Source organism: Chanodichthys erythropterus, chromosome 7 (genome assembly GCF_024489055.1).
Source record: "Chanodichthys erythropterus isolate Z2021 chromosome 7, ASM2448905v1, whole genome shotgun sequence".
In the NCBI taxonomy this organism is placed as follows: domain Eukaryota; kingdom Metazoa; phylum Chordata; class Actinopteri; order Cypriniformes; family Xenocyprididae; genus Chanodichthys; species Chanodichthys erythropterus.
This window is the reverse complement of record NC_090227.1, coordinates 25,666,307-25,688,613: the sequence shown is the minus strand read 5'-3', so window position 1 is coordinate 25,688,613 and position 22,307 is coordinate 25,666,307. Positions and strand designations below refer to the sequence as shown.

The following is a 22,307-nucleotide window of genomic DNA, read 5'->3' as shown; positions in this document are numbered from 1 at the left end:
TATATTTTTGGCCTATATATATATATATATAGGCCAAAAATATATCGTTTATTTATATTAATTTATATTATATTTATACGTTTTTTCCCCCACTAGGTTTTATAAGGGAATAAAATTGAATATCAATATATTACTATTATGATATATATATATATATATATATATATATATATATATATATATATATATATATATATATATATATATATATATATATATATATATATATAATTTGTGCCATGGAAGGAGTGGAAGTCACTTATTTACTTTAAAAACTGCTTTTGGCTTGTCAAAGTAAAATTTTAACACTACAGATGTAATGGCTGTTTCATCAAAGCAAATTTGTCCACATTATATATATATATATATATATATCTATATATATATATAAATATAAATATATATATATATATATATATATATATGTATATATATATATATAATGTGTATATTTATATGTATTATTAAGAGCAATGTTTCACTCTTCCCATAAAACTAAACCAGTACATGATATATTGAACAGAACGCCGCCCAAGCGCGTTCACACACAGAGCGTGCGCGTCCGTGTTTCCTAGTCGGCCATTTTGACTTAAGAAATAATGTCAAAATCTTTTTCTGCTAACAGTTTAAAGCTCTGAAGGGGCCAGTGCTGAAGCAGGGCTGCTGAAGGAGGGAGGACGTTGGGGATCTATGGATGCAGGACGATGCATCGTAAACAAAAGATCACATCTCCCCTCTGACACCCTACAGAACAGGTCTGATCACAGATTGCTGTTTGTTTGTCTGACATCTCAAACTGTTTCTGGTAAGTTCACAGCAGTTTATTTGTTCACAGTAATGTTGTTTTTTTACTATTTCTGTGCGTTTATAAGCTAGTCGATCGTCTCTGGTGGACAGTACAGACGCGTTTATGACCTGCATATGGACTCACGTGACATATGAGCAATTATTAAATATCCCATGACTGTTAAACAGAAATGCCTTTCACCTTGAAATGTATGCTCATATTACAGTCATCAGATATTCTGAGATCAAATAAGAGCTGTACGTGGTAACATTTCCTCGACACGCTTCTGAGTATGTTTACCTTTGTTTATGCAAATGAGTTTAATACGATTTAAAGGCTTTTGGCAGCTGAGGTATTTATAATGCTTTGCAACATCCAGTAAATAAGCATGCAAATTCGTAGCGTTCTGATTGGTATTTCGAGTCTCGCTTCTGCGTTCTGATTGGTGGATCACGGGCAGTGACATTGAGCGAGGCCGCTGTGTGTGTATGACATTGATCTTGAGCGAGGGATGTGATTTCGCCCCGTTAAGATAAAGAATATTTTAGTGAAAAATAACACGTTCGTCGTACAGTCGTCAGATTGTCATTGAATGCCCAAAACCCTGTCTCACGCGTGGGCGTGAAGTGTGTGTGTGTGTGTGTGTGTGTGTGTGTGTGTGTGTGTGTGTTGCTCCGTGGACTGTATGATTTGATCACACACATGTTGATCTCTGTAGCATTCTTGCTTTCACCAAACACACGATTTCAATTAATATTTGCTGACCGATGTTAATAATGTTAAAACCTCACTTTACACAATAACCTTAATTTTACACATTAGAGATTCAGACATCAACATATTTCATTTCATATACATTACATTTTCTATCTATCTATAGTTTGTCTGTCAATCTTTCAATCTATTGATAGATATATCTCTGTCTTTCTGACTATTTATCTATCTATCTGGAAATATTTGATTTATCTAGTGCTGGAAAAGTCATAAACATAGCGGTTGTAGTATTTCTCTCTGTGAGGGAGCTCTATTTAGATGTGTGTTGTAATAGATGCAGTCCAGTAATGGTCTGTAAAACTGTATGATGTGGTTTAGGCTAGCGTCTGACCTCATATCCGCTGCATACACTGATTAATCCCATTAAAAGACTAAAATGCAACATGCTGTTATCTGTAGGTGTGTGACCACCTTCATGTGTGTTTAAATGAGAGCTTATTCAGCCCGAGTCCTAGCCATATTACAGAACCGTGATGTGGCTTAATTCAAATGTGCATCATGGCATTTTGTCCTCCCCACTGTTTTCCTCACTGGTCTTAGTTGTTTGATGACTTGTCTTTGTCCTTATAGGTTCCTGTGTTGTAATGTAAGGCAGCCCTTGCTGATGGATGGGTTATCTGACCACTGACCACTCAATCTAAGAAAATTAATGTGTGTAAACTGGTCTCCGCATCCCAACCAAGGAAACACACCATCTCCCTAAAGGTAATTTACTGCTTAAAGTGTAACGTAGACGATTTTCGAAACGCTTCGAATTGTTACAGTGCCTGTAGTATATGTAAATGAACAATATTTACTCATACTCCATGTTACCTGGGCTGAGAAATTCATGTATATTTGTCAGCAAAAGTCCATCAGATGACAAGACTTTTGACAGCTCCAGGGCTTTCATGAAAACTACAGATTATACTCAAAATTTTTGTATTCCCGCCCACGTACTGTCGGATCGACAGAGGGTTATTAAAGCTGCTGTCTGTAATTTTTTTGGTTAAAAATGATCCAAAATCAATTTTTGAGCAAGTACATAACCAGCCAATGTTCAAAACTATCTCCTTACCTTAGCCTGATTCACAACGGTAAGCTTGTAATAATGTTTTCTAATAAGAGTGGTACTAGTAGGATTCTGCAGGAAATTTGAGCATGTAGCCGTTCGTCTTTTTGTCATTACGTCATGTCTGTTTACATCAAGAAGGAGTCCCAGCTAGTAGGCTATATCGTATGTGGAGGCGGCTGCAGGTGACGGATCATTTATAGCATTTTCTCACAGCAGCAACAATTAAACATATCATTTTGATGGCGGATTGTAATTTAATTGTAATGCTTTTTTTCCTCAGTTGGTCAGAAAAAAGTGGCAGATTTGTTACTTACTTGTTCAGATGACATTTTCGGGTGAAAATTCTGATTTTGGTCATACATCCATGACTATAATAAGTGATTCTGAAGTACAGAATCCACCAGTGCAGTGACCGACAGTAAACATTAGATTCAACCGCTGAGGAGCCGTGCTGAAGCACAACCCACATAAAGATGATAATTCCGCAAATAACTGCAATTGCAGGTTTCAAACAGAGATGGCGACAAAGAGGCAAAACTTACGGACTGCAGCTTTAACAGAACAGTTATTGTAAGGGTATGTTTATCATTGAAAATTGTATCGTACAGTGTCTACTCTTTAAATAGCATTATGGTTAAAATGGAACACTATGGCAACATCTTTCTTACCTGAATGCTACAGCATTTTGCTTCAGGGGGTTGGGCAGAATGGACAGAATGGCAGATTTTTTGTTTTTCCCTTTCGTTTGGCCTAAAACACTATGTTTTTGGTCATATAAACACTGAGGTTTTTCAGATTTTCTGTCACAGCGTTCTCTACATATTTATGATCCTTTGTAGCTTTCACAGCATGTGTGGAAATGTTACCAAGTCTGTAAACGGGATGTTAGACAGGCCAGAGACGGGACACACTGAAGACGGATGCAAAGAAGAGAACGCACCAGCAGAGAAAATACTGTACCAGGCACAAGCTCACTGTTGAAAAAAAATATAAATATTGAATTGGTCTTGGGATTTATGCGAATATATCTCTGACTGTCTTCAGAAAAGTTTCGATGGCATTTACTTTTCCTCTTACTTCTGTATAAATTAGTGTTTATAAGTGCAGTGCTGCTTTGTGTGCAGCGGTAACCAAGCAAACGAAATCACTGCTGATCCATAAGCGCCACCTACTGTCAGAAAGTGAATTTGCATTTCCATTCGGTCCATTTGCTGTTATTGTTTTGTGCAGGTGTGTCTTATATTCATTTTCAAAGCTAAAGTCAGACCATTCTGATTTTGCTTTAAATCTTGAAATTATACAATCTAATTTAATTCAAAAACAACTACTCATGCTACATGTGTGTAGCATCTTTGTTTGGATCATGATTAATATGCAGTGGTTGCCTCTCATTTCAAATGGCTATAGATATATATATATATAGTTAAAAGCCAGTTTGGTCTGTAATAGAACAAATAAGCAACAAATAAATAAAAAAAAAATAGCAATTGGAATCAGCCATGGAAAATTAGTCAGGGGACAGTCCAACCTGAAGTCAAATGAAATTAGATCAGCTAATAGTCTTTAATTGACTGATGCAATTGATCCTTTAGCTGCTCAACAAGAGTGTAATTACAGCTGACTCACTAATGTTTAATAGTACCTGCTCTGAATTTTACTATGTATTATTTATACAGTGATCTGGTCTGGTGCATTATGCATTTTATACTTTTTGGCTAACCAAGAGTTAGTCAGTGGCCAGCAAACCCTTTAAAACGGCAGTTTGCTTTCTTCTTCTGATATGCTTGAGTAACTAACAGCCTCAATCTGTCTGTCTCAGCAGGCACTCTCTTTCTTCTACAGGCTGCAGTCATGTTCTGGAAGTTTGACCTGCACAACTCATCTCAGGTTGAGAAGCTCTTGGAGAAGGAGGACGTGACCCTACAGGAGCTGCTGGATGAAGAAGACGTGCTGCAGGAGTGCAAGGCCCAGAATCAGCGCCTCCTCCTCTTCCTCACACGGGACAGCAGCATGCTGGAGCTTCTCAACCTCATCACGCACGAGCCCCCTACTGACCGGGAGGAGAAACTGCGATACAAGTAAGTGGAAAGATGGTCTGGATTATTAATGCTTTCTGAGCACCTCTTAAATAAATGAGAGATTATGACGCAAGCTGATTTACAGATGTACAAACATTTTACAAATTATCAAATAGTCTAAATAATTAACTTATTTTTGGCAATTTTAATAAATTAGTCCAAATATTTATTTATTTTTGTTTGTTGACCACACTGAATAATGAATTAAAAGGTTAGTTCACCCAAAAATTAAAATTCTTTCGTTTATTACTTACCCTCATGTCGTTCCACACCCGTAAGACCTTCATTAATCTTCGGAACACAAATTAAGATATTTTAGTTGAAATCACTTCCTCTGTCAAGATCCATAAAGGTACTAAAAACACATCTAAATCAGTTCATGTGCCCAAAAAAACCAAAATAACGACTTATTTAGTGATGGCCGATTTCAAAACACTGCTTCAGGAAGCATCGGAGAACAGATGAATCTGTATGAATATGTGTTGAATCTGCAGTTCGGAGCGCCAAAGTCACGTGATTTCAGCCGTTTGGCGGGTATGAACCGCGATCCGATTCATGATTCGAATAAGTCGTTATTTTGTTTTTTTGGCGCACCAAAAATATTCTTGTCGGTTTATAATATTAATATGAAACCACTGTACGCACATGATTTAGATGTGATTTAGTAACGTTACCTTTATGGATCTTGACAGAGGAAGTGACATTACTCCCTATGGAGGCCTCACAGAGCCATCGGATTTGAACTAAAATATCTTAATTTGTGTTACGAAGATTAACGAAGGTCTTACAGGTGTGGAACGATATGAGGGTGAGTAATAAATGACAGAATTTTCATTTTTGGGTGAACTAACCCTTTAATATACAGTATGTCCCAGTGTTATTTTAGTAATATTTATATGCATTGTATGATAATCAATAATATTAGCTCCAACTTGTCCATCCAAAAATTTAGACAATTCTGGTCAATGGATAACTCATTTTCAATTCAAAATATTTTAGTGAATTTTGAGTAAATATTTATTAATGTGCTGCCATTTAATTTGCATTATATATTGAAGAGATGTCGGTCATCCATTAGTCATATATTGTTTTCTCTCTGCAGGTATGCTAATGTAGCATGCGAGTTGTTGACGTGCGATGTGTCCCTCATCAATGATAAAGTTGGAGGAGACGAGTCTCTGCTGAACACACTCTATAACTTCTTAGAACAGTCACCACCGGTGAACCCTCTACTGGCCTCGTTCGTCAGTAAGACTTTTGGCAACCTCATCACCCGCAAGACAGAGCAGGTGCGCAAACAGGCATCTCTTTGTTCATTTGAAAATCTTTGATTTGCATCTGCGTTAATTTTTTATCCTGCTCTTTGTTGATTACAATTTTTCATCAGGTGATCGGTTTCCTAAAGAAGAAAGAGGATTTTATAGGGCAGGTGTTGAAACACTTGGACACGTCGGCCATGATGGATCTGGTGCTGCGTCTCATTAGCAGTGTGGAGCCCGCTTGTCTCAGACAGGAAGTGCTTAGTGTGAGTGCCCTCAACCAGCTGATTCATTTATATTTCTATAATGGACACTTTGGCTCTGTACAAAACAAACTCATTAAATAGTTCTAATAAGTTGATTTGCTGCTCAAGAGACATTTCTTATTATTATCAGTGTTGAAAACAGTTTGAAAACTGTTTTGGTGGAAACTGTGATGCTTTTCATTTTTCAAAATTCTTCGATGAATTGAAAGTTTAAAAAAACAGTGTTTGATTGAAATAGAAATCATTTGTAACATTATAAATATCTGTACTCACATTTTTTTTTAATCCGTTTAATGTGTCCTTGATGAATAAAGCTAAAATATACATAATATTGAAAGCATTTTTGACGATTTTAGTTCTTGTATATCTTTATAGTTGGAATGATTCATATTTTTAATGGATTTGTATTGAATTTATATTTAAAGTGTGGGACAAGGGAAAATCAATAAAATCTGTACATGGAAGTCATTAGAAATAATAGGAATGATGAAGACATTGTAAGAATGTTCCAAGACTATTTTAAACAAAAGGTAAAAACTGTAATTTTTATTTTTAATAAAAATCAAGCCCTGTGACATAAAAGTGCTCAAAACAAAATAAACACCTGTGTCTGTATTTCTTGTTCATGTCCTCTGTTTTCAGTGGCTGAATGAAGAGAGGCTGATCCAGAGACTCATTGAGCTGATACACCCTCACAGTGACAATGAGGTCAGTCACTAGAGTTTTACTAGAGAATGAATTACACAACAAAGTTTAATACTTACAGTTATAGGTAAAATATGTCATTTTCATATTTTGAAAAATCCTCATCCAAACAGTTGCTCACCTGTCTAATAAAACACATAATATATTAAAGCGTCTTTGGTGTTTCCATGGTTTCTACAAAATAAAACCGAAACCGAGGGTAATGCGTGTATGATGTCACTGTTAGGCGACGCGCAGACACGCCCGTGTCCTGGTTAAAATTGCTTATTTCTCTGGATTTAAACATCCTTTGAAACATTTGGGATAATTTAAGTACACAAGTCAACAAAATATATAACATTGTTCTAGTGGTTTTTGTATATTTTAATCCAAAAATCTTACATGTGATCCATACCACTCCAGTGGGTTAATAATTGCCTTCTGAAGTGAAGCAATGGTTTTTGTAAGAAAAATATCCATATTTTAACTTTATAAACTATAATCACTGGCTTCCAGCAATGGCCATACGCGAGTCTAGTTCCAGTGGAAGAGTGACCTCTGACCAAACTTGCAAATTTTGACACATATAAGTATGTGTATTTAAAGGGTTAGTTCACCCTCACCCATAAATGAAATTTGTCATTAATTACTCATCTTCATGTCGTTCCAAACCCGTAAGACCTTCGTTCATCTTCAGAACACAAATTAAGATATTTTTGATGAAATCTGAGAGGTTTTTTTATTTCCCATAGAAAGCAACAGTCTTTGAGCTTGCATATACTGAAATCACTTTTCGCTCCTTATTGCACTTCATTGGTTAAAAATTACTTGTTTTTAAACAGCAATGATTAATTGTGCATGAAAATGATAAGCTTTGTGATCACACAGCAAAGAAAAAAGTCACATGAGCATAACAGCGATAGTGACGATAGTCCAAAATCTGTACCAGTTGACAAATTTCTACCAATTTAATTGCATCGACTGTTATATCACCCACCCCTAATGGACATGAAAGATGACATGTATACATAAATGTGTTTACAGAGGCAGTCGAATGCATCTCAGGCCCTGTGTGACATCATCCGTCTGAGCAGAGATCAGGCCAGCTTGCTGCAGGAATCTTCAGAGACCGACCCTCTGCTCACAACACTAGAGCTGTGAGTGCGAGTGATCACTACCACTGTGCTCAGTCACTTTTCATGTCAGCTAGATGGTTTCTTACTGTCTAAGTGGGCAGTTGTCGGATGTCGGCCAGAATAAGCAGAATGTGATACAGACTTTATGCTTGAACAGTATAACTAAACTGAAATCTCTGGCTACTGTTTCAGACAGCAGAATGTTGAGGCCCTATTGAAGAACATGTTTGAAGGGGAAAGGAGTGAAATGTGCATCGTCTATGGAACGCTAGTGTTACTTACGTTGTTGGAAACTCGGAGACCTGGGTGAGTAACACAAACATATTTAATCACACACTCACACAATCACTGTTACTAAAGTAGGTGTGTGTGTAACAGTGTTGAGCAGGTGATTGACCCGTGCTCTCAGGGATTGGAAAAGTCATACACTGTAAACAACAGCATTTTAATGGGCATCCAACCACATCTAAAGCACTTCAACCACCTTCTGTTAAACCCACCCAAGGTTGGTCTGATCCTCCGGTTTTATCATAAGTCTTAAAAATGAAGTGATATCATGGAAAGATGTCACATAGAGAAAGTTAATGTTTTTTGGAATCTCTCCACGCTCAGAAATGTGTGATGTTGACCACGATGGGTGTTCTGGAGGAGCCGTTTGGCAACGCAAGGCTGCATGCATCCAGATTGATGGCTGCTCTCCTGTACACCAGAGCTCCCAGAATCCACCACGAGCTCTGCCAGCTGAACATGATCAACCTGCTGCTGGTATGAGTCATCCTTAGTCTAACTTATGACAAAGTCGACAAATAAATAAGATGTTTCCTTTTCCTTTCTTTTTTTTTAAAGAAATTAGTATGTTTATTCAGCAAGGATGCATTAATTTGATCACTTATAATGGACACTTATAATGTTACCAAAGATTTGTCTCAAATAAATGCTGTACTTTTGAACTTTCTATTCATCAAAGAATCCTAAAAAATAAACATATTACGTTTTTCACGAGTATTTACGGAAGAGGATTAGGGCCAAGCAATAATAAAAAAATAAAACCATCTTGAGATTAAAGTTGTTAAATTTAGAGAAAAAAGTCGAAATAAAATGTTGAGAATAAACTCGTTAAATTTAGAGAAAAAACTCGTTAAATTATGAGAAAGTCGTTAAATTACGAGAACAAATTTGTTAAATTACGAATTTGTTCTCATAATTTAACAACTTTTTTCTCGTAATTTAATGACTTTATTCTCATAATTTAATGAGTTTATTTTCAACATTTTATCTTGACTTTTTTTCTTGAAATTTAACACGTTTTTTGTCATAATTTGAGTTCATTCTCAACATTTTATTTAGACTTTTTTTCTCGAAATTTAACGACTTTAATCTCGAGATGGTTTTATTTATTTTTTTATTATTGCTTGGCCCTAATCCTCTTCTATAAGTATTAAGCACCACAAATGTTTTTAACATTGATAATGTTTCTTGAGCATCAAATCAGCATATAAGAATGATTTCTGAAGGATCATGTGACACTGCAGACTGGATTCAGCTTTGCATCCCATGAATGAATTAATTTTTATTTAAAATATAGTACAATTGAATTATTTGAAATTGTTATATTTCTCCATAATACTGTTCTACTGTTTTTGATCAAAAACATGCAACCTTGATGAACAGAAAAGACTACACTTTTCTTTCCTAATCTCTTTCTCTCTGTAGGACTTGTTTTTTAAATTCTCCTGGAATAACTTCCTACACATCCAAGTGGAACATTGTGTCTCTGCCATCCTAAACCAGACGACACCGAATGGAAAATCACATGACAGTCCAGATCAGATTCAGCTGGAAACACAAAACTCGGACACACAAAACTCAGACAGATCTGACATGTCCACACGCTGTGACTTGATAAAGCATGTAAGCATGACCCTGGCTTATCGATTCTAATGTATTATCTAATATTAGTGTAGTCATATATAGTAATAAGTAATAAAATAATATAAAAAATAAATATATAGCGCATCACTACTGCTTAATCTGCAGCGTCACAGCATCGGTATATTTTAACCAAGTTTGAGTCACTTGAATCACTTGCTAGATCTGACTCACTTGTTAAATGAGGTGTAGTTATGGAATGTTTGTATATATGTATGCATCTAAATGCACAAATTGTGTTGTGTGTGTATATTCACAGAAACATGTATCATTAATTTACAGCACTTTTTATGGCATCAATCGTCAAAAATGTAAAATGTTTCCTCTTGTGAAATACAGTATCCAGTATGTATATGTCATTGAAATATAATTGCTTGTGTGCAGCTGCTAAAGGACTGCAGGCTGGTTCAGAGGATTTTGGATGCTTGGGAAGAAAATGACAAAACACAGTAAGGACAAATTTAAATATCTGTTAGTCGAAGAGTCAATACGTTTTTGCTGATTGAGTATCTTATTATCTCTGTGTATGTTATAGGGAAGCTGGAGGCATGAGAAAAGGGTATATGGGTCATCTGACCAGGATTGCCAACACAGTTGTGCAGAATGCAGAGCGAGAACAAGAACAGATCACACAACTAATAAAAGGTAGCTGACACACACTGGGAGTGTTTTTGGGTGTATATGTGTGTGTGTGTACACAGTACAGTTCAAAAGTTTGGGGTTGGTATGTTTTTGAAAGAGGTCTCTTATGCTCACCAAGGCTGAATTTATTTGATTAAAAATACAGAAAAAACAGCAATATTCTGAAATATTACTACAATTTAAAATATTTTTTTATTTAAATATATTTTAAAGGTGGAGTGTTTAAATTTTAGTGGTGAGGTTGCGAACTGCAACCAACGGCGATCACCCCTCCCTTTCGAAGCACATAGAGAAGCTACGGTGGCCGTCTGGCCGACACAAGACAGATGTCGTCATCTGAGACAGCAGAGAGTAGCTACTACTACTAGCTGCTACTACTACAACTACTACTACTAATAATAAGTTTATTTTATAATAGTGCCTTTCTGCAAACTCAAGGTCGCTTTACAATATTATAACACATAAATATTATAACACATAAATATGCATTTTACGAAAACATAAAATGCATAACACATAACATCATACAGTCAGAGGTCAGAGAAATTAGGTGGGTTTTGAAACCATGTAATGATGAGAGATCACGAATGTGTTTGGGAATGGATTTCCAGAGTGTGGGGGCAGAGATGCAAAATGCCCGGCCACCAAATGATGCTAGCTTGTGTGATGGAATCAACAACAGACCAGTATCAGAGGATCTTAACTACTACTACTTCTTTGTGCCAATTTAATGTAGTGATGATGCAAGCTGCCTCCTAAAACACAAAGGATTTAGAAGAAAAACAACAGCAGTTGTCCAATTAGGGCTACTGTAGAAACATGCCACCCCAAACTTTTGAAGAGTTTTTTTTTTTTTTTTTTTAACAAACCATATTCTTTGTTTTCAAATATTTGTTATGCCTTTGTATGACAGAGCTACCAGAGGACTACAAAGCACGCTGGGAACAGTTTGTGAATGAAACACTAACAGAAACTAACAAGAAGAACACTGCAGACCTGGTGAGATTTCGCACAAAGACATATGCTGTGAAAGTCTTTTAACCAAAAAAAAAAAAAAGACAATCTGCAAATCACCTTTATTGAGCATCTTTTTTAACAGGTGTTCTCAGATTATCAGATCCAGCAGATGACGGCAAACTTTGTTGATCAGTTTGGATTGAATGGCGATGAATTCGGAGAGCATGACGGCAACATCAGGTGATTCCTGCGTAAAGGTTTAGTTTTAGAGTTAAGGTTAAAAAAAATGCAATGAAAAGTCAATTTAAGGGGGCAAATATTGTCCCTTAATGGAAAAGGTGTAACTGCAGTCGAAGTGGAAGAGAGGGGGTACGCAGAAGGATGTTAAGTGCCTCAGGGGGTATGCCATTTTAAGAATTTTGGGAACCACTGGAATAAACTATTAATAAATATATAAATATTAATTTGAATGTTAAATAAATTGTATTAAATTAATTATATATGAATTAATTCTTTAAAACAAACTGCATGTTCTTAAATCCTTGTTAATGTAAATCTACCACAGAAAAAAAAAAGTTTTACATTTTGGTGCACTTATACATGCATGCAGTCACATGAAGTCCAGCAGTATAATTAAATTTAGTTTCATTTAAAAATAATAGAATTGTATTGAAATATTTAATATTAATTTCAAATAAATAATGTGATAATGAATTGTTTATTGCTTCATGTTTTTAGCAGGTTTAAACTCTGACATTGGTAATTTATTGAGTCAAGTTTCTGTGTTTGTTCTTCCTGCAGCGCCACGTTTGATAGAATCACAGAGATCAACTTTAACCTGGTGGATGAGGGGGTGAGTCCTAATTATTTTTCTATACTCTTTTTATTCTTTCTATATTCTGTATTCTTTATTATTATTATTAATTGTTCTATACTCTTATTACGTTTTGGGTTTTTCCTGTTTTGGGTTATAACATCACCATGTTTTTGTGTTTGTTTTCTTCTCGTTGATGCTCTTTTGGCTTCCGTTCTCACTGTTGTTATAACCCTTCCCGCTTCTGTCCTCTCTCAGACGAGCTCTGCGATCTTTGAGACTCGCACAAAGGAGCGAATCCGGCCGTTTGAAGATCCTGAGGAGGAGGAAGATATTTGGGAGGATAAAGAAATCAACTATGCAACACAAGTGAAAGCCAGAAGCAGGTTCGTAAAACACACATGCACACTTACACACTCACACTCTAAACATTCACTGCTCTGACTGCTGTGTGTGGTTTTTTTTTTTTAATAGGTTTGGACTGGTGACAAATGCTCAGAAAAGTGAGGTGGACGTTGGCTCTCGCAGGCGTCTGGGGTCACCTGACATGGAGTGGTTTCCAGAGACCAAACAAAATCTAGACAAGACCAAGATCCAGGACATGGACAAGCAGTCCAGTGATCTGCAGAGTACGTTCACAGCTCACATGGTCTAGACCAGGGGTCGGCAAACTTTTTGTCACAAAATCTCCAAGTTAATAACTGTGACACAACCCATATAACCCACACAATATAATAAATGCACACAAACATATTTTAAATATTCAGAATGACTAACATTGAAATAGTACAGAATCTTAAAGGGTTAGTTCACCCAAAAATGAAAATTCTGTCATTAATTATTCCACACCCGTAAGACCTTCGTTCATCTTCAGAACACAAATTAAGATATTTTTGATAAAATCTGATGGCTCAGTGAGGCCTGCATCTCCAGCAAGAAAATTAACACTTCCATTGCCCAAAAGGTACTAAAGAATTAAAAATTGAATTTTCCTCGGCATAGTTGAATAACAAGTGTTCAGTACATGGAAATGACATACAGTGAGTCTCAAACACTATTGTTTCCTCCTCCTTATATAAATCTCATTTGTTTAAAAGACCTCCGAAAAACAGGCGAATCTCAACATAACACCGACTGTTACGTAACAGTCAGGATCATTAATATGTACGCCCCCAATATTTGCATATGCCAGCCCATGTTCAAAGGCATTACACAAGGGCAGCCAGTATTAACATCTGGATCTGTGCACATCTGAATCGTCAGATTAGGTAAGCAAGCAAGGACAATATCGAAAAATGGCAGATGGAGTGATAATAACTGACATGATCCATGATAATATGATATTTTTTGTGATATTTGTAAATTTTGTCTTTCTAAATGTTTTGTTAGCATGTTGCTAATGTACTGTTAAATGTGATTTACCATCGTTTCTTACTGTATTCACGGAGACAAGAGCCGTCGCTATTTTCATTTTTAAACACTTGCAGTCTGTATAATGCATAAACACAACTTCATTCTTTATAAATCTCTCCAACAGTGTAGCATTAGCTTTAGCCACGAAGCACAGCCTCAAACTCATACAGAATCAAATGTAAACATCCAAATAAATACTATACTTGTGCGATTAGACATGCTGCATGAAGAACACTTTGTAAAGATCCATTTTGAGGGTTATATTAGCTGTATAAACTTTGTTTATGCTGTTCAAGGCAAGCGCGAGCTCTGTCGGCGGGGTGCGTGAGCATTTAAAGGGGCCTTGCGCTGAATCGGTGCATAGTAAATGATGCCCCAAAATAGGCAGTTAAAAAAATTAATTAAAAAAAGATCAATGGGGTATTTTGAGCTGAAACTTCAGACACATTCAGGGGACACCTTAGACTTATATTACATCTTGTAAAAAAACGTTCGATGGCACCTTTAAAACAGTTCATGTGACTACAGTGGTTCAACCTTAATGTTATGAAGTGACGAGAATACTTTTTGTGCGCCAAAAAAACAAAATAACGACTTTATTCAACAATATCTAGTGATGGCGATTTCAAAACTCTGCTTCATGAAGCTTCGAAGCTTCACAAATCTTTTGTTTCGAATTAAGGTTCGGAGCATATAAAGTCATGTGATTTCAGTAAGCGAGGCTTCGTCATGTCATAAGTGTTTCGAAATTTCAATAGTTCACCTGATTTTGGCAGTTTGATACACGCTCCGAACCACTGATTTGAAACAAAAGATTTGTGAAGCTTTGAAGTTTCGTGTAGCAGTGTTTTAAAATCGCCCATTACTAGATATTGTTGGATAAAGTCATTATTTTGTTTTTTTGGTGCACAAAACGTGTTCGCTTTATAATAAGGTTGAACCACTGTAGTCACATGAACTGTTTTAAATGTCTTTAGTACCTTTCTGGGCAATGGAAGTGTTAATTATCTTGCTGACAGTGCAGGCCTCACTGAGCCATCGGATTTCATCAAAAATATCTTAATTTGTGTTCTGAAGATGAACGAAGCTCTAACGTGTGTGGAATGACATGAAGGCGAGTAATTAATGACTGAATTTTCATTTTTGGGTGAACTAACCCTTTAAACATTTCTGAAGCTATTTTTCATAAAATTCTGAAGCTTTTTTTTTTTTTTTTTTATAAAAACATAAATTTGTCAAAATCCTTTAGTTTGTTTGTTTTCAGGTTTAAATTAAAAAGAACAGATTTCCAGTAGGCTTATTTACACCTGGTCATTGATGTGTTTTTACCAGTGTTGGGGAAAGTTACTTTTAAAAGTAATGCATTACAATATTGCATTACTCCCAAAAATAACTTTAGTTTTACTTTATTAAGAGTAAAGCGTTACATTACTTTTGCTTTACTTTTTCTAACCTGGGCTGGGCTTGCTCATTTGTTTTTTAATAACAACAAAAAAAGTACTATTTTTGGCAAATGTTAAGGCCCTTTCATACCAAAGGTGAAATGAAAAAGCTTCAGGCTGAAGGAAATGCATATTTACCCCTGTACAGTAGAGGGCATAGATCAAACAAACCTTTCAGCTGTGCTGCCATTCTGGATTATTAAAGAAGAAAGGATACAGGAGAAGAAAGTTCAACACTCTTATTTCATTACCCCCAACACTGGTTTTTACTGATCGGGTAGCTATCTGTTTTGTTACAAAACCGTTCCATTTACACTTGGCAACATAACTGTGTCTCCAAAAAGATTGTAGACAGAGCAGCATCAGCACTGGTAAGATAATTTAGTGTCACTGCTATTAATGAAGATGACTGTGTTCAGCTTCAGGATGTGACGCTGAACTTTCAGTTTCATCTGCTGCAGTTTGTACGTCGGCTTGCTGAAGAGATGCTCCTTTTGGGTGGAGTACAATTTACATATGCGACTTTAACAACCAGATGCATCTAGAAGGTGAAAAAAGTCTTTTTACAATTGGATAGCTATCCGTTCAGACAAAACACATGAAGTGACCAGGAACACATGAATGGAGTTTCCACATGCATCACAGTCACTTTGATGAGTGTGTAACGTTAAATAAGGATTCTATATACTTGACGCTGAAATTTATAGCATTAACTATTTACAGCGGAACACGCATGCTATAGGTTGCCGACCTCTGATCTAGACCTAGACATCCCACCTGATTTCATATAATAACTGAATGGAATATCGATTATCACCCATCAGGTCCTGGATGGACAGCGAGTTTTGAAGATGACTTCAGCTGTCGGGATTTTGCGAGTATCGCCATGGATACAGGCTCCAATGTGTGGGGAAGCTCTACCGCCCAGCTCAGTGAGACGGAGGAGAAGGGATGGGCGACTTTCTCTGACTTCCAGCCTTTCTGCTGGTGAGGGAAAAACTGTTTTAGTTGATATTGTGTATTTAGGTCATGTGGACACTGTGCTAAATGTTCTCATGTTCTGCAGTTCAGATGCAGGACCCAGATGCAGTTCACCCGTGGACTCGGAAAATCCAAACAAACAGAGCCAAAATGAAGAAAGTCAGTGTGTTCATGTAACTTTTTTTGCATCATTCCTCCTTATACTAATGAACAACACATACTTAAATTTGTGTAATGTTTTATGTAAATGAACACTAAATGCTTAGAAATAATAAAATCTGCAAAACTGCAAGATGCTAACAAAAGTTGGTAACAATTTAGAGGAGAAAATGCATTTATTGAATTAAAACTATATTATAAATATATATATTATATTATAAATATTACATATTTTTATTAGTAGTAGCAGTAATAATAATTATAATATTTTTACTATGTGTATTTAATTGATGAGACAAGCATTGGACGAGTGATGCATTTACACAATTTCCCGTGAAAACCATCCCGACAGGTTTAAAATATAAACACTTATAATAGGCTTACTATAGTGAATCAGTGTAAGATAAAATCTTGTTTTGGAAGGATTCATGATGTAATTGACCCTTTATTTAAATTTTGTTAATTTTGTACAAAAAAAAAAAAAACATTGTATAGTGTATCTTTAACTTAAAGGGGCCATGAATTGAGAAATCAACTTTGATATACAAGAGGTCATCATCAAGAGGTCAGAATGTACTGTAAGTTTCAGAACTGAAAACTTCCTTGTTAGTCCAATAAAAGCTTTTATTGACACCAGCCCCATCGAACGACTCGTCCCGGAATGTGCCTATCTATGAGGTGAAACGCCGCCTCCGCAGAAGAAATCAACGCCTACTTCATCATTGCAACGTTAGCCCCGCCCACTGTCGTGTTAGTGAGATGAAGAGGAGAGAATAGCGACACAACAGGACAAAAATGACATTACCTTTCAAAGGATCCTAATGCTAGGAATATGGTTATTTATTTTCACCAATGTGAATGTCTCAGTTGAGCTTTATTTGCATGCGGTACATTTCATTGTGGATTCTTTGGTAAATCAATCGCATTTCGGCGCAGGCTTTGCAAACAGACTTTTACGATATGGACTTGACAGTAATGACAGCAGACACGCCCCTTAAAACAGCGTTCAAACCAGAGGGCTAAAATCAGGGTAGGAAAAATGTCTTTTATTTATACATTTTGACTATTTTTGATGTAAAAAGCATGCTAACGTTATACGTGCACCCCAGGAAACATTATAAAACAATAAAACAATGCAGTTCATGACCTCTTTAAACATTTATGTAAACATTTATTAATAATAATAATACTTTTTTTGCATATTTCTGATACTTTTGATTGGCGTTTGTTCTTTCTTGAAATGGTCCATTAACATGAGTTAATCAGCATGTGTGTGTTGCAGTTAAAGGCTCGTCAGCGTGTGTGTGGAGTGTGTGTGGGGCGAGGAAGGCTCCACTGGTGGCGTCCGACAGCAGCTCCAGTGGGTCAGACAGCGAGGAAGAAGAAGACAGAACCAACATCATCACAGAGAGCGTCGCCACGGGCAATGCCAAGGAGAGCATTACACTCAGTGTAGATGCAAAACATGAGACGGCAGTCTTCAACAGGTAGAATCCACATTCTTGCATTCCATCTAAGCATAAATTGTTTGCAGACAGTTGTTAAAAATGAGCAGCTGCTTCGCCATCAACTCAAGACGTGACTTGATATAACAAAATGTGCACAGTGATGTCCTTATTGGTTGCTTCCACTGTCTTTCAGTGACACTAATGCCAAAGCAACAGATGGCATGGCAACAGGAACCATGGCGATGCCCATCACCGGTACTCAGTCACCAAAGGAGCAGAAGTAAATATAGATACATCTGAGTGTTCTTCTCTAGGAAATTACTGGACATGTATTTAAAGTCTATAAATATGTCTCGTTCTGCAGGGGCGACTCCAGTAGTAACGGCCCAATGTAACAGCGTTTGACTCGCCTCCATGCCCATGACAACCGTTGCTCCACTCATGAAATGTTAAATGCTGTGGTTTCCCTGTTTTGGCATTTGCTGTTCCCATCGATCTGCCGTGTAGTTACGTGGGTCTTTTTAGTTTGAGCATGAGCGGTACTTTAGATGATCTGTCTTCCCTAATGAAGGCATCTTCACTGTTGGAGCGCTGACCTTTGAACCCTGTGAGAGCGGCCCCACTTACAGTCTGTGTGTGTGTGTGTTGTTGAGCGTTGTGGAACTAGAATAAGATGCACATCCACAGATGGATTCTAACGTATGCATAAAAATGCTTGGTACGTTGACAGGCGTGATATTTTTTTTTTTTTTTGAAACAGTATTTTCTATTTAGGACAAGGCATGATATCAAGTGTGTGTGTGTGTGTGTGTACTTGTACAACTATCTTTGTGAGGACAAACAGAGTAAGGTGAGAACATTTGTGAGAACCCTTTAAAGGCCTGTTTAGGTCTTTTCACACTGCGCTTAACGGTTATTGCCGTTAACCGATAACTGCGGTTATTGTCATTCTTAACCCCGCTTTTAACCCTGGTTAAAAAAATCATTCACGCTTGTAATTTAGAAGCGAGGTTAGCCCCGCGTTTTACCCGGGGTTATGAAACCCTGCTCTGGAGCAGGGTTAGCCCCGCTTTTTACCGCATTGGTGTGCCAAACTTAAGTGTGAAGTGATGCAGTGTTAGAATGTTACAGCTAAACGCTTAGCAACAGACAACCAATCGCATACTCATATTTGCTTGCTTTGGACAGTCACAGAAACACTGTGCATTGTATATAAACAGTAAATTCAGCATTTGAGAGGAAAAATGTCAAATGCTGACAGAAAGCATGACAATTTGAGTAAAGAAGAGACTGTTTCATTCTTACTTTTTATAGTCCGAAATGTCCATTCAGTATAAACTCGATAGTACAGTCGGCAATATAGCAATGTATAGTCGGCAATATATACGTTATGTAAACGGGTCGCATGCTGATTTTATCCAGTCAATGACACTGACACTGCAAATATGCAAATAAGGATGTTAACCCAGGGTTTAGGAATGTACAATGTGAAACATCAGTTTATGAATACCCAGGATTAATTGTTAAACCCGGGTAAATGATGAGCAGTGTGAAACGTGAAGCTAGATAACCCAGGATTCCATTTACTTGGGGTTTAGAATGAACCAGGGTTAACCATTTCAAGTGTGAAAAGCTCTTTTGAGGGTCAAGACTTGGTTTTAGGTATAAGGTTATAATTAGGTTATGGGTAGGTTTAGGCTCTTAGTTAGGAGCTAGAGATTGCATTGCGTCAATGAATGCCCTCACAAAGATAGATGTGTGTGTGTGTGTGTGTGTGTGTGTGTTCCGTCTTGATCAGAGTCTCTGTTTGCTGTAGCCCTTGGGCCCGGTACTGATTTTATTTCAGTACTGATTTGTTTGCACTTACGTTCCCACAGCATTTGTTTCCAGTTCTGCCCACCATCCACACAAACACACACATTTATGAGCAAAAATAATTGGGAGCAGGTCTCAAGAGTTCTGTTATGTTGTGGGCTGTTTTTATCCTAAAGGAATAGTTCACCTAAAAGTAAAAATTCTGTTATTTACACATCATTGTGTTTCAAACACGGGATATTTTAAAGAATGTTCACGCTGATCTTTTTTATAGAACGTTAGCACAGAAGTCTTATGAACCAACGTTCCACGCATGGAAGGAATGTTTGGAAGGGTTTGGAACGATAAATGATGACAGAATTATATTTTTGAGTGAGCTATTCCTTTAGGCGTGTTTATGTAAGACTGTTTGACTCTGATTGTGTTTGTGGTTGGTATTTGAACGAACTCTCAGGTGAACGTCGTGTGTCTGAGCGGGTCTGTGTGCGAAAGAAGATCAGAGGGCGCGTGTGCCTTGAAATATCAGAGAATGACACATCAGTATGTTTAATGTGTGCGCACTTATCCTTAATCAATCTTCCTATATCACTGTCAGGTCTTAGTAATAACTGTTGATGTGTATTCTTTACGCTATGTACACTTAATATATTTTTTATGACTAATTACTAGCCAACACTAGAACGCTGCAGTGTCCATTTCAATCTAGAGAGATAGCAATAATAGTATGGATAATTTCTTGGAATTATTTTCTTTTTTAGTAATGTAGCTTTGACGAAATGTGCACACAGGCACACAAACTGTTTGTGAGAGTGAGTGAGTGAGTGTGTGTGAATGTTAAAGAGGCTCGGTGTGTTTTCAGTTTGATTTTGCACTTTTAAAAACTTGATTTTGATACCAAATGCATTGGGATATTAGTGGCGGTACGATGACGATAATGAGAGCCCTCGGTCATTGTTTGGTCTATGTGCAATTTTGACTTTATAAGCCGTTGTGTAATTAATATTGTAGATGTTTGCCGATGCGAGTGTGTTTGTTGTGTTGTGTTGTGTTTGAGGGAGATGCAAGAGAAATGGCGACCGTATGGTACCAGGCTCTGTGCTTGAATGTAATTCATATTTTTATGTTTATTTTATTTCAATGTTGTTTTATTATTTTTTTTTTTTTTTTGGGCCAAAATATCTCTTTAATATTTCGTATCTTTCCCATACTGGATGACAGGGTTTCATTCTCTCATTCCGGAGACTGATTTTCTCATTTCGATCGTTCCTTCATTCATTTTTGTTTAATTCATCACTTAAATACTGCCACTTTTAGTTGTGGAATATCAGTAAGGTCTTTACTAGAAACAAAGTCAAGACATTAATCCCCTTTTATCGTCTTCCACGCACATATTAACCACTTTTTCCTGAGTGTACTCTAGTTCAAGCATTTTTAGTTGACCTGTCAGATACCGTTACACGGGTATAGCAAGTTCTGCTGCTGTTAATAATAGTTATAGTTTGTCAATGCATTAGCAGGGCATGAGACCGAGAAAGAAATTATGGGGTTTTTAATCAAAACTGTGACGTAAGAATTATGCCAATGTAATGCCACTCAATTTGTGATTCTAATTTACACCATTTTTTTTTTTTTTTTCAATCATTGTTTCATATCCCCTTCTTCCTTCACACCACTATGAAGATTTTATAGCTGAGAAATAGATGCATCAGAACCTGCAATGTGAAATTTCATTTATGTTGTTGGGTTCTTTTCTCTTAAGCTCTTGTATGTATTCATGTACCCCAAAACACAAACTCATATTGTATGTTATGAACTGGTACAATATTTTGTGGTATGTTCTGCCTTGAGCGTCTGTCCATGGTATGAAACTGGAACACTGTTGTCATTTAGTCAAATGCCTTTTTAATGTAAACTGATGCTGGTGTTTTTTTTTTTTTATTTTGGTATAATGCAATACTGTACCTGTTATCTGTTGTCAGAGTTAGGCTTTAAAATCAGATAAACAAATAAATATTTCAAATGGGTTTGTGTGTCAAATGTGTGTTGTTTTGGCCAAAAATAAATATATATATGTATATGTATATGTATATATATATATAAAGGAATGAGAAAAAGTTGGATGCCACAATGAAAGGTGTAATGACACAACAATAAGCAACTTAAACCCTACATATTTACATAAGCAACACCACATAGTGTGTGAAAAAGGAAAAAGTTACAATATCAATGTAAATCCCATTACTCCCCAGGAAGTACATTTATGGCTGAGAAATTTGATAGTAATGGTTGCCAGACAAGACAATTTATGACAACTGCTGATTGAATATTTAATCTTTTCCAAGTGTACTGAAGACATAACATCAAATCCTGAAACCAATGCAATGCTTTAGGTGGGTTTGTAGATTTCCAATGTAGTAAAACCAGTCTACGAGCCAATAAGGATGCAAAGGCAATAATGTTTAGTTGTCTTTGAGTCAGACTCGATTCATCACCTGAAGCACCAAAAATAACAAATTCAGCACATTCAGTTGTACTTCAACTACTTTAGAAAGTGTATCAAATATGGTTGACCAGTAAATAGTAAGTGTGGGGGTGTGCATCATGTCTAACCATGTTTAATGTAGTCTTTTTTTCTTTTTGCAAATGCCATTTGGCTTTACATAGGTAAC

General features: G+C 36.6%; 1 protein-coding gene across 4 annotated transcripts; it reads left to right on the top strand.

The window, feature by feature from the left end:
• Window positions 1–569: 569 nt before the first annotated feature.
• ppp6r2b (protein phosphatase 6, regulatory subunit 2b) lies at window positions 570–21,662 on the top strand. Of its 4 annotated transcripts, none has more exons than XR_010895490.1 (23): window positions 570–805; window positions 2,132–2,266; window positions 4,435–4,693; window positions 5,796–5,982; window positions 6,081–6,218; window positions 6,861–6,926; window positions 7,947–8,059; window positions 8,231–8,344; window positions 8,417–8,543; window positions 8,651–8,803; window positions 9,752–9,949; window positions 10,352–10,416; window positions 10,503–10,612; window positions 11,523–11,608; window positions 11,709–11,806; window positions 12,368–12,419; window positions 12,639–12,766; window positions 12,855–13,009; window positions 16,060–16,222; window positions 16,302–16,389; window positions 17,658–17,862; window positions 18,017–18,103; window positions 18,188–21,662. XR_010895490.1 is itself a non-coding variant. In XM_067389962.1 (23 exons), the coding sequence occupies exons 3-23, from the start codon at window positions 4,467–4,469 to the stop codon at window positions 18,216–18,218; spliced, it is 2,577 nt and encodes an 858-aa protein (XP_067246063.1). In that variant the 5' UTR covers window positions 570–805; window positions 2,132–2,266; window positions 4,438–4,466; the 3' UTR covers window positions 18,219–21,662. The 4 variants fall into 4 exon arrangements, 3 of the variants coding, with proteins under 3 accessions (XP_067246063.1, XP_067246062.1, XP_067246064.1); XM_067389962.1 differs by having other exon boundaries at window positions 4,438–4,693; window positions 16,302–16,375; XM_067389961.1 differs by having other exon boundaries at window positions 16,302–16,375.
• The last annotated feature ends 645 nt before the right edge of the window (window positions 21,663–22,307 follow it).

Excerpts from the sequence above, each read along its gene's own strand:
- ppp6r2b (XM_067389962.1), top strand. The coding sequence starts at position 4,467 with ATGTTCTGGAAGTTTGACCTGCACAACTCATCTCAGGTTGAGAAGCTC. Across the intron at positions 8,804-9,751 it reads ACATGATCAACCTGCTGCTG|GACTTGTTTTTTAAATTCTC; the intron begins GTATGAGTCATC and ends TTCTCTCTGTAG. Across the intron at positions 12,767-12,854 it reads CAAGTGAAAGCCAGAAGCAG|GTTTGGACTGGTGACAAATG; the intron begins GTTCGTAAAACA and ends TTTTTTTAATAG.